The sequence below is a fragment of the Protopterus annectens genome, chromosome 5.part0 (genome assembly GCF_019279795.1).
Source record: "Protopterus annectens isolate FY-2018-M chromosome 5.part0, PAN1.0, whole genome shotgun sequence".
NCBI classification, from domain to species: Eukaryota; Metazoa; Chordata; order Ceratodontiformes; family Protopteridae; genus Protopterus; species Protopterus annectens.
Genome location: NC_056735.1, coordinates 765,324,822 through 765,337,890, shown reverse-complemented (window position 1 = coordinate 765,337,890; position 13,069 = coordinate 765,324,822). Strand labels below are relative to the sequence as shown.

At 44.7% G+C, this 13,069-nt stretch overlaps 1 protein-coding gene across 3 annotated transcripts in view; it reads right to left on the bottom strand.

Moving 5' to 3' along the window:
* CUL5 (cullin 5) overlaps positions 1-13,069 on the bottom strand; it is a 2,346,971-nt gene that overhangs the window by 1,504,270 nt on the left and 829,632 nt on the right. For all 3 annotated transcript variants that reach the window (XM_044072614.1, XM_044072615.1, XM_044072616.1), the window contains exon 5: positions 11,640-11,781. In XM_044072614.1, coding sequence (XP_043928549.1) covers positions 11,640-11,781 — 142 coding nt within the window. The remainder of the gene's footprint in view (positions 1-11,639; positions 11,782-13,069) is intronic.

The following is a 13,069-nucleotide window of genomic DNA, read 5'->3' as shown; positions in this document are numbered from 1 at the left end:
AATGCCTGATGGAATTTCCTTGCAGTGAGCTGGGTAGAAGTTGCCATGTTTTTGAAGTACTGAGCCAGTTGTTTTTGCTTGTCTGGCGTGAGGTAAGCCATCTGGGTCGTTGTATTCAAGCTGGCACCCAGGAAAATAATTTCTTGTGAGGGTATTAGTTTTGACGACTTCTTGTTTACTGTGTACCCTAGGCAACTTATCAACTTTGTCACAAATGCCAGATGCTGTAGAAGGATGTCTTTGCTGTCCGCTTGGATCAGGCAGTCATCCAGATATGGATACATTTGTATTCCTCACTGTCTGCAGTATGCAATTACTGATGCCAGGCATTTCATGAATACTCTGGGCGCAGTAGATAAGCCAAAGGGCAATGCACAGAATTGATAATGCATTGTGCCTGCCAAAAATCTGAGGCATCTTCTGCAATCTTGTCTGATAGGGACATGCAGGTATGCCTCTTGGAGGTCCAACGTTACCAGCCAAGACTCCTTGCCCAGCATGGGAAGAAGCTGCTGCAGTGTGAGCATTTTGAATTTGGGAATGTCCAGGTAAGTGTTTAGAATTGAAAGGTCTAAGATGGTTCTCCAGGCTTTGTCCTTTCTTGGTACTAGAAATAGTCTTGAGTGAAATCCTTGACCTTGCTCTTTTGCAGGTACCTTTTGAATTGCTTTCATGTTCATGAGAGCTGAAATTTGTTTTTGTGCCTCTGCCCATTGGTTTGTTGGCAGATTTGGCATGCCTCTCATCCGTGGTAAAGTGTGAAAATGAAATCTGTAGCCTCGGGTAATACTATCCAGAACCCATTTGTCCTTTGTAATGATGTGCCAGTTTTGTGGGAAGAGAGCCAGTTTTCCTCCTAGAGGTGCTGTCTGGGCAATTATGCTTGGCAGGCGAAGAGGAAAGTCATTGAGTTTGTTTTCTGAAGGGTTGAGATCTGTCGTCTCCCCCTCTGAGTTGTTGTTTGCCATTGTCTATGCCTGAAGGTACCCTGTGGCCGGCCTCTGCCCCTAGGGCGTCTGTACCTGCCCCTTTGGGGTCTGTCTGAAGCAGGAAAGGACCAGTTTTTTGATGGCCAGTTTCTGCTGAAGCGAGGAGGTTGTACCTGTAAAAAATCTTTAACTGTTTGCATTGATTTGGCCTTTTCTTCCTCTGCTTTGACACCAAATAACGCATCCTTTTGCAGTGGAGCATCCAGTAACTTTGCTTTGACATGTTCTGGTAAGGTCTGCTCTTTTAGCCAAGCATGTCTACGTATTACAGACCCTGTGACTGCTGCTCTACATGAGGCCTCCAAAGAATCAAAACCACACTGCAAGGTATGTTTTCCCACTTGTTCTGCTGCATGCAACAAATCTTGCATTCCTTTGAAATCTAGTTGATCTGTTTGAGGGATCATTTTCTGTTTTCACTGATTAAGCAAGTACTGCTGGTATTTAATCATGTGGAATTGGCAGTTTAATGCCCTCATGGCCAAAGTGGCAGAGGTATACACTTTTCCCCCCATCTTTCTAATGCCCTGGAATCTCTTTCCGCAGGTAGTGGATTCTTAGCAGTAGAGGCCTTAACCCCTTTGGGACCCTGGGAAATGGTTTCTGGGTCTGCAGCAGGGCTTTTATATAAAAACTTGTGAGAGTCAGGGACTCGATAGTATCTGTCAGGATTAGGTGGTGCTGGAGGTAAGGAATCTGGATTTAGACTGGATTCAGTGTAGACATCATCCAGAATGTCCAAAACAGGTGGAATGGCTAGGGGTCTGTGCTGAGGCAAAAGAAGAAACTCACGGAGTCTTTTCTTGGAGTCAGAGTAATCTTGTCTTTCCCAGTGGAAATGCTCTCTCATGGTGTGTAGGGTTTCCCCAAAAGAGAAGTCTTCAGGGGGGGAAACAGAGGAATAGACTCCTCAGCATCTGAGTCTTCACAGAGAGGGAAGGGGTAATCCTGTTCCTCAGAGTCTGCTGAGGAAATGGATTCCTGGTCAGAAGGAGGTAAATCTTCCTCCAGTCTAGGCCTTTTGTCAGGAGGGGGCTGGGAACCTCTGATAAGGGTAATCAGGTCCTCCGCCATTTTGAGCATTTGTTTTTTAGGCATAGGGGCCTGTATGGGTGTCTGTGGACTCGGTTTCTTAACCTTTGGAAGCTTAGCGTATGACTTAACGGAAAGAGTCGTCTGTTTAAAAACGCCTTCTGAAACCAAAGGCCTGTCTGTAGCCTCCATATCGCCGCCAGGGCTGGCGTCCGCGAGTTGAGGAGAAACCGGCTCCAGTGGTCCAGTAGATTCTGACTGAGAGGTAGTTGTATTTTCTAAATCTGCGGTAGTCAGGGGCTGCGTAGGTGCCTTACTGAGTACCGAAGATCCGGCGGCAGGCCTAACCGAGACCTCGGTTTCTGGTCTAGGTCTTGGCTGCCAGTCTTTGTCCTTGCGTTTTTTTAAACATAGCTGTGGTCGGAGGTTCCGACGACATAATGTAGTTGAATTTTCTGCCAAAATAATGTCGGGCGGTATCAGCCCGACGCTTAATAGTGCGTTTGTTGAACCTAGCGCAAAACCGACAACCAGAAACGTCATGGTCTGGGCCTAGGCAAGGAATACAATAAGAATGAAAATCCTTATGAGGTATTTGCTTCCCACAAGAAATACTTTGTCTAACATAGGTCTGAGGCAAGAAAAGTTTCCCCAACGGGGTACTTAGCTTTATAGAAGACTTCGGCTGAAATTCTGTTCGAAAATCTCAGGAGCTGGCCGACCGGCACTTGCGAACTGCTTCTGCTTCGGGCACTGCGCGACAAGAAAGACTGAAGAAAATGGCGTCGGCTGCCTCTTTTATACCCCTGCCGCACTGATGTCAGAGAAGAAGCGACGACAACCGACGCCGGACCAAGGCTTTGGAATTCAGGCCGACTGCGGGACCGCCTGACGGCAAATAACCCAAGTGTGATGACTGCAGCAGCATAGCACGATGAACATCATCAGGACATATCCCATTTCAGTTCTCTCACGGCATCAAAGGGCATCCTTCATTTCTACAACAACCCTAGTAAGCTAATGTTCCCAGGTATCTTAGCCCATCTGTAGTGACACTGTCCCTCCTCCTGAAGAGCACTGCTGCAACTCCTTGTCTTGTGGTTACAGTGCCACTTGTTCATTTCACCTGGCTTTCCCCTGTTCTTTCTTTACTTACTGCCTTTCAACAGTGGATCTGACTCCGTCATACCACTACAAAAGGTCCAGACACTTTTTCCCCAATGAAGATTTGAGGTTCGCCCTCCAGTCCCTCAAAAATAATAAGCCTTGGTTCCACCCTTCTCAACTGCATCAGTATGATCAGAAATATTGCATGTGAGGGAATCAGATGTTATTATCTGTCTCTGGCAGGGTTGTGGTAATAGGAGCCTAAGAAGAAATAAGGAGTACAGTGGGTTCCTGCAACACCTCAATAGGTATGTGAGTCTGAATGGGTAGCTAATGCTTCAGGCCTAGGCCTTTTGAATTTCTTTTTAGGAGTGAGCAGGACATCAAATGCAGGGGAGTTCCTCCATTCTGGACTGGCCGAGGTGCTTCAAGCTCTGGGTCTCTAAATAGGTATTTAGCAAGGAAAGTCATGTATATAGGATTTTCAGGACAAATGACTGACAAATCTGACAATTCTTTCAGTCATACTCATCCTCATGACGAAACAAGAATTGGGAGTGGAGGTCCTTATAAGGAATCTGTCTACCACAATCACACTTCTGTCTCTTAGCTGACATCTAAGAGAGCTAGACACAAAGTACAAGAAAAAAGCAAAATTCTCCAATGCGGCACATATCTGAATAAGCAAAGGCAGAGGTTAACACCAACAACCCAGTCGAAGAAGCAGACCCAATGGATGCAACATCTGGATTTGGACCGATGGCGAGACAGCCTGGATGTCTTACACTCATACATCCCACTTACTTACTCGAACACCCACAGGCCTAAGCCATATGTCTAACATATGGCAGTATGGAATTTTTTTGGCTTTGGTAACCTGGTCAGACATTAGGTTACCTCGCCGAGATAACCCAACATGACTGGAATTCTGCAATGGTAATCTAAGGAAGGACATCTAAAGGAGATGAATGAACTGGCCAAGTGAGAACTCAGATAACCACCTTTGGGAAGAAACAGCAAGTCCTGACAGACTACAACTCCTTTTGGAATGTCGCAGAATTACATTATATGATGAAAAATGAGGAGGAGCCCACACTAGAGGAAGAACAGCACCAAGGAAAATGAAGTCAAGGAAAGCAGCATGCTCAGATGAAGTTATGAAAGACATGGTAAATATGTTGGGTGACTTGGGGAAGAAATGGCTCCAGAAGGTATTCACAGCAATATGAAGAAAAAGGGGTATCCCAGATAAAGTACAGTTTTGTACCTACCATAAATGTAGATGTTCGAGTGCTCATACAGCTGCAGTCATAACAGATGGGTTATCCTGCCGTCAGGCGGGTCCTCGGTCGGCCGAATTCCAAAGTCTAGGTCTGGTGTCAGTTGTCGTCGCTTCCTCCCTGACGTCAGTGCGGCAGGGGTATAAAGGAGGCAGCCGACGCCATTTTCTTCAGTTTTTCTTGCCCCAGATGTCAGGTGCCCCCAGAAGGAAGGCAAACATAATGTTATGCAAAAATGCAATGTTGATAAATCAAAAACAGTAGTTGCAAGCAAATACACCATAAATGAGTACCCCAAAAGGTTATATGAAAAGGGTTTGTCATAAGGCCTGTCCTAAGAGGGGTTGGAGGGAGGGAAACCTGGACTGCAGCTGTATGAGCACTCGAACATCTACATTTATGGTAGGTACAAAACTGTACTATGTTCATCGTGCATACAGCTGCAGTCATAACAGATGGGTAGAATCCCAAAGCTAAGTAAGGGTGGTAGACACTAAGTGGAACTAGGAGGGGCTAGGATGCCCTGCAGGACTGCTGTGGCAAAGCCCGCTCTAGATTTAGAGTATAGTGGGAGGTGATAGTGCTTGGAGAAAGTGTGCACTGAACTCCAGGTGGCTGCTTCCAAAATATCCTTGGTAGGGACCCCCCTGAGGAAGGCTGCAGAGGTAACTGTGGCTCTGGTGGAGTGGGATCTGATGCATGCAGGCACAGTTTTTCCATGAAATGAGTAACAAAAGCGTATGCAGTGGGCTATACATTTTGAAATAGTCTGTTTGGAAATAGCCTTTCCTTGAGCACCTGCAGCATAGGACACAAAGAGTTGCTCAGATTTCCTGAATGGCTTTGTCCTGTCCAAATAATAACAAAGTTGTCTGTGAATGTCCAAGGAATGTAGTAGTCTTTCCCCTTTGTTTTGTGGATTAGGATAAAAGGTAGGTAAAGTGGATAGTCTGATTCAAAGCTACACTGGATACTACCTTTGGCATAAAGGTAGGGTTGGTTCATAAGGAAACTCTGTCCTGATGGAAAATGATGAATGGTTGCACAGCCATGAGGGCCTGTAGCTCCGAAACCCTGCGAGCTGAGGTGATAGCCAGAAGAAAGGCTGTTTTCCATGACAAGTACTGTAACTCTGATGAAGAAGCTGGCTCGAAGGGAGGAAGGGTCAGCTTTTCCAATATGAAGTTGAGGTCCCAAGCAGTAGTTTCCTTGGGGGTTTTATATTCTTTGCCCCTCTGAGGAACTGCCTTAAGAGAGGATGAGAGAATAAAGGAGGATCTGTGTTGTATTGTGCAGAAATGGCTGAAGTGTGGATCTTGATGGAGGAGAAGGAAAGTCCATTGTTTAACATCTCAGCTAGGTACTGTAAAATTTGAGGTATATTTATTACCCAAGGATTCTGTCCCTTCTTTTGATTCCAGGCACAAAATAGTTTCCATTTGGCGGAGTAGGCCTTTCTAGTAGAAGGTCTTCTGGCCTCCAAGATGACATCCTGCACCTCCTTGGAGAGGAGAAACTGTTGGGAAATCAAGGAATTCTCCATGCAGCTAGATTTAGAGTTTTGAGATGGCTGTGAAGAGTTTTGTAGTTGTGCTGGCACAACAGAAGAGAGACTAGAGGTAGGATCCATGGTGGGGAATGTGTCAGGCTCTTCAGGAGCGGATACCAGTGTTGCCTTGGCCAGCCTGGAGCAATGAGAATCATTTTTGGCCTCTCTCCTCTGGCTTTTAATAGAACTTTGAGCAGTAGAGGAAGAGGCGGGAAGGCATAGACTGTCAATGTTGCCCAATTGAAGGAAAGTGCGTCCACTTTCCAGGCCTGTGGATGATAGGTCCTTGAACAAAATTTTTTCAACTGGCAATTTCTGTGGGTAGCAAAGAGATCTAGGTCTGGCTGTCCCCATGCCTGAGTTATCTTTGTGAAAATTTGAGGATGCAACTTCCATTCGTATGGATCTGTCATATTTCTGCTTAGGTTGTCTGCCAGTGTGTTTTCCTTCCCTGGCAGGAATTGTGCCTGTAGTTGAATTTTCAATTCCAGTGCTGTGTTCCTTAGGGTCATGGCTTGCCTGCACAGGGGGTATGAATGAGTTCCCCCCTGTTTATGTACAACATCACTGTGGTGTTGTCTGTCCTTATCAATAGCTGACCTGGATGCAGTAGGTCTTTGAAGGTCATAATAGCCTTTTGCACGGCTAGCATTTCCTTTTGGTTGATGTGAAGGAGCTTCTCTTTTCGTGCCCATTTTCCCTGAATGCACTGATTTGTCATGTGTGCTCCCCAGGCGTAGTCTGAGGCGTCTGTTGTGATGATTTGAGTTGCTTGAGGTACACAGAAAGGAAGACCTGTGTTTCTTTGGCAAGCTTGAGCCCACCACATAAATTCCTTTTGAAGGCATGGAATGAGTGGTATAATTGCTTCCAAGCTGTGGCTGTGTTGAGACCATAAGTTTTTTAGGTACCATTGAAGTTTCCTCATATGCAGCTTTGCACATGGGATAAGTAGGATGCAAGATGCCATGAATCCCAGAGCCTGCAGGACTTTCCTTGCAGTTAGCCTGGTGTAAGTTGCCATTTTTCTGAAGTATTGAGACAGTTGCCCTTGCTTGTCTGGCGTGAGGTAGGCCATCTGGGTGGTTGTATCCAAGTTGGCACCCAGGAAAATTATTTGTTGAGAGGGTATTAGTTTTGATTTCTTTTTGTTGACTGTGTACCCCAGGAAGTTCAACAGTTTTATTACAAACGCCAGGTGCTGCAGTAGTATGTCCTTGCTGTCCGCTTGGATCAGGCAGTCGTCCAGATATGGGTAGATTTGTATCCCTTGTAGTCTGCAGAAGGCGATTACTGATGCCAGGCATTTCGTAAACACTCTGGGTGCAGTAGATAAGCCAAAGGGCAATGCAGAGAATTGGTAATGGGTTGAACCTGCAAGAAATCTGAGGTATCTTCTGCAATCTTGTCTGATACGGACATGCAGGTATGCCTCCTTGAGGTCCAATGTTACCAGCCAAGACTCCTTGCCCAGCATGGGAAGAAGCTGCTGTAATGTGGGCATCTTGAATTTTGGCACCTGTAGATATGTGTTTAGGATGGATAGGTCTAAGATAGATCTCCAATCTTTGTCTTTCCTTGGTACCAGGAATAGTCTGGAATAAAACCCTTGACCTTGTCCTTTTGCAGGTACTTCTTGAATTGCTTTCATGTCCATGAGAGCTGAAATTTGTTTTTGTGCCTCTGCCCTTTGATTTTGTGGCAGGTTTGGCATGCCTCTCATTTTTGGAAGGGTGTGAAAGTGGAACCTGTAGCCTCTGTCTATAATGTCCAGAATCCATTTGTCTTTTGTAACAATATGCCAATTTTTTGAGAATAATGTCAGTTTTCCGCCCAAAGGTGCTGCCATTAAAGCTTTGCTTGGCAGGTGTAGGGGAAAGTCATTGTGTCTGTTTTCTAAAAGACTGTGATCTATCTTCTCCACCTCTTGGGGTTGGTGCTTGCCACTGTCTGGCTCTGAAAGATCCTTGAGGTTGCCCTCTACCCCTTGGACGCCTGTATCTGCCCCTTTGAGGCCTGTCCATGGCTGGAAAGGACCAATTTTTTGAAGGCCAGTTTCTGCTGAAACGTGGAGGCTGTACCTGCAGGAAATCTTTCACTCTTGGCATTGATTTCGCTTTTTCCTCCATTTTCTTTAGCACCTCCTCTGCTTTAACACCAAACAATACATCTTTTTGAAGAGGTGCATCTAATAATTTAGCTCTGACATGATCTGGTAAGGTTTGCTCTTTGAGCCAAGCATGCCTACGTATAACACACCCCGTAACAGCAGCTCTACATGAGGCCTCTAAAGCATCAAAACCACACTGCAAGGTATGTTTACCCACTTGCTCTGCACCATGCAACAAATCCTGCAACTCTTTTAAATTTGGTTGTTCTGGTTGTGTCATTTTGCTTTTCAGCTGAGATATCAAAAACTGTTGATACTTTAACATATGGAACTGACAGTTTAAAGCCCTCATGGTTAAAGTGGCCGAGGTGTACACCTTTTCCCCCCACCTTTCTAAAGATCTGGAATCTCTCTCTGAAGGTAATGGGTTTTTAGCAGTAAAGGCCTTAATTCCCTTGGGACCCTGTGAAATAGTTTCTGGGTCAGCAGCATGGCTTTTATATAGGAACTGGTGAGAATCAGGGACCCGGTAATACCTGTCTGGTTTATCAGGAGCTGGAGGCAAAGAATCAGGATTAAGGCTGGCTTCTGTGTACACATCATCCAATATATCTAAAACAGGAGGGATAGCCAGAGGCCTATGCTGGGGGAGCAGAAGAAATTCCCTGAGCCTTTTCTTGGAATCTGAGTAATCTTGGCCTTCCCAGTGAAAGTGTTCCCTCAATGTATGCAGGGTTTCCCCAAAAGAGAAGTCCTCAGGGGAGACGAGGGAATAGACTCCTCTGCATCAGAGTCTTGAATGGAGAATAGGCACAATCCTGGTCCTCAGATAGTTCTGAGGTAATAGAAGCTTGATCTGAGGAAGGGTAGTCTTCCTCTAATCTGGGCCTTTTGTCAGCGGGGTTGAGAACCCTGATAAGAGTAATCAAATCCTCAGCCATTTTAAGCATCTGTTTTTTAGGCATGGTGCCTTGAGAGGGTGTCTGAGGAACCTGTTTTTTGGTTTTCATGGCTATTTTAGATTTAGTGAAGGCTTTAATAGAGAAGGAGGAAGGCCTGAAGACCCCTTGAGAAATGGCAGGCCTGTCTAAATTCTGAGTTTCCCCGCCAGGAGTGGCGTCGGTATCTGTAGTAGGAATGGGGGCCGAGGAGCCTGCGACCTCGGGTACTGAAGACACCGGTAATGCATTGTCATCGGTACTCAGGGGCTGCATAGGCACCTCACTGAGTACCGGAGAACCGGTAGTCGGCCTTAGCGTGGTATCAGTAGGTGGTGCGGACCTCGTATGCCGGTCCTTATCTTTGCATTTTTTGCTCAAAACTGGAGTCGGAGTATCCGACGACATAATATAATTAAATTTTTTGCCAAAAGTGAAGGGCGAACTCCGCCCGACGCTTAATAGTGCGTTTGTTGAATCTAGCACAAAAACAGCAGGCCGAGACGTCGTGGTCTGGGCCTAAGCAAGGTATACAGTAAGAGTGGAAATCCTTATGCGGTATTTGCTTCCCACATGAAATGCACTTATTAACTTTGTCTGACATAGGTCTGAGGCAAGAAAAGTTTCCCCAACGGGGTACTTAGCTTTCAAGAAGACTTCGGCTGAAATACTTTCGTAAATCTCAGGAGCTGGCCGACCGGCACTTGCGAACTGCTTCTGCTTCGGGCACCGCATGGCAAGAAAGACTGAAGAAAATGGCGTTGGCTGCCTCTTTTATACCCCTGCCGCACTGATGTCAGGGAGGAAGCGACAACAACCGACGCCGGACCTAGACTTTGGAATTCGGCTGACCGAGGACCCGCATGACGGCAGGATAACCCATCTGTTATGACTGCAGCTGTATGCACGATGAACATCTGCAGACTAAGCTTTCTAGTGTCAGTGAACAAGAACAAAGGGGACATTCACAACTGTCAGCAATACAGATGCATCAAATTCCTGGCACATTGCATAAAAGTTCTGAGGAAGCTGACTGATTAATGAATACATAGAATGTAAGATAAGAGATGAGTAATTCAGACTCAAATTAGGATGTGGCACAACCAACCTGTTTGCAGTGAAGCAGTTGAGAAGAAGGCCAAGATGAGGAAAGAGTCTAACTGAGCATTCCTAGACTTGGAAAAAAGCATATGACAAGGTTCCATGAAAGCTGATTTAGGCAGTCCTATGAGGATTTTATGTCAAAGAAATATTGGTAGAAAATGCAGGCTATGTAAAAGGAGCTAATGACAAGTACAAACATTGTGCAGACTCACAGAGGGAGTTTTGCAGTAGGAGTTGGTGTGTATCAGGGTTCAGCTTTAAGCCCACTGCTGTTCATACTGGTGATGGACTACATTAGCAAACAGGTCCGAGGGAACAGCAAAACGTCTATATGCAGATGATTTGGCACTACAGGCAGATTCTGAACAAGTACTTGAGGAAATGCTAGGGGAATGCAATGCAAAAATGAAGGCACATGGGATGGAACCTAACACAGATAAGACAGTTGGAATGGTAGTAAATCAGGGAAATCAGAAACAGCTGAAAACTGAGATGGGAGGGAAAACAGTGGAAATGTTTAACAACTTCAAGTATCTGGGACTGGCTGTAGGTGAGAAGGGAAGTCGGAATGAGGAGGTCAAAGTCATTATCAGAGGGGTTGCAGTCAAATGGCAAACAGTGTTAGGGGTAGTGTGAGATACAAGTATGCAAAAGAAGCTGAAAAGGACAGTGTACAAAACAGTGGTGTGACCAGCACTACTGTATGGTACAAAAACTTGGGCAGTGAAGGCAGAGCAGCTACGGAAGGTACTGTATGGTAGACAAACCTAGGAGGTGAAGACAGAACAGTTCAGGAAGCTAAAGCAGACAGTGACAAAGTACCTGTGACAAGTGGTAGAATGAACACTGCAGGACAGACAAAGAAATGAGGATATCATAGTAGTAGCTCAAGTATCTCCAAATGCACAGAAGGCCAAAGAAAACAGATTATGGTGGTTCAGGCACATGCACAGGAAAGCAAGACAATCTGGTTAAGATGAGATGTGACAAACAATTGGTCAACAAAAGGAAACGAGGAGATCCAGCAAGCAGACTGATGGACTGTGTGACTGAAGATTTGTGACAATCAGGCATGACTGTAGAAGAAGGTAGAACAGTGTCACTTAATCGAGAGGGATGGCAAAAGTTGATACGACACCCTGACTCCATGTAGAAAATGTGAAAATGAGGGTTGATGATGATGATAGCACCTATACTGAGGGTCCAAGTATATATACTCACTACAGAGATGCTCAAAACAAAATCTGCACCTACTTACTGAAACTTCAAACAGTTTAGTATAGTTACATATACTCAGCATGCATAGCTATATTTCAACCTGTAGAAGAAATCAAGCTTATTTAATAATTTTACACTACATCCAGGACTTAAAGTATGTAGTTTAAAATGGATAAAACTGCACACAAATGTAGAAAATACATATAAATGGAAACACTAATTCATATTCTTCTACTGCTGTGGTGGGGGCAAAAAAATCAGTCTAATATTTTTAAACTAGCACTCATTCTACAATATATTAAAAAAGCTTACCATAGGATTCCCGGACTCCAATGACAAGTTGGGAGTCAAATGCCTCTCCTAATCGTTCTGCATGAACCAATTTCATTGCACTATCTTGTAGTCTATTCTTTATATTTGAAAAAATTGATTCATTCCACGTGTCTAACATAAGCTACAAAAAATAAACCAGAGATTAAAAATCAACAGATGAGAGAAGTATCTCAAACTTTTCCAACACTCTTGTCTTGAATACAAGCTATTATAGTACTAGAAAAATTTCTGCATTTCCCAACAATGTTATGCATTAAAACACAATACAGATCACCTCCCTGTAAAGTACAAATAAGAGGAGCTGAATGGCATAAAAAGTTCAATTTTGCAAGTCCTACTTACCTGTAACTGTAGATGTTAGTAGAACACACTGCCTTACTGGCATATTGTTAGCAGTGCCCCTCAACCCTTCCTCCTGCGATCTACCAAAGCTCAGAGCTCATCCCACAGCATGTCAGTGGGTGTGATGGAACAATCATCTCGCAATACAGGGACTGACTTTCAGGCCTACAGATAGTACCCTTTCAGGTTTCTAGCGTCCAGCAGGAAGAGAAGACAAAAACACAAGCTTTGCAAACACCTACTATATCAAACCAAAAAGCAAACACATACACACACACACACACACACACACACACACACACACACACACACACACACACACACACACACTGCTGAGTATAACTCAACTCCAACACCAAACAATGTGCACCCCAAAAAAGGGAGACATGGGTGGGTACCATCAATATGGCAGTGTGTTCTACGAACATTTAATGCCACAGGTAAGTAGGACTTGTTACAAACACACTGCCTTACTGGAATATGGGTAGACACCCCCTTGAGGTGGGTGTAACAAAACAAAACAGAAGACAATCAATGAGAAATGATTTGCTTAGAGACAGGTTGACCCTTCTTTGCCTCTATGTAGAAAATAAAAAGCCTTTCAGCCTTCCTGAAAGGTTTCGTTCTGTTAAGGTAGTACCCAAGCTGCTAATGCACATCCAAGGTATGAAGTACCCTCTCTCTCCCTTACTCTTAGATTCGGAGAACAACACAGGGAGGTTTAACAGACTATTATAGAGTGAGTTCTGAGACCACTATTGGCATGAAAGACGGGTTTAGAGCAATCTTACCCCTGTGGAAAATCAGGTAAAGTTGTCCCACCATGAGAACTTGCAGCTCAGAGACTAGTCTTGTAGATGTCAGAGCAATAAGCAAAACAGGTTTCCACGTTAAGAACTTCAGACCTGCCTGAGAGGCCAGTTCAAAAGGTGGCAAGGCAAATTTTTCCAAAATATTGTTGAGATCTCACGAAGGAGGAATGCGTTTACAATGGGATCTCATACGCAATATGTTTTCATGAACTGTTTTACCAAAAAAGAAGAAAGGGGGATCCACTGGTACACAGC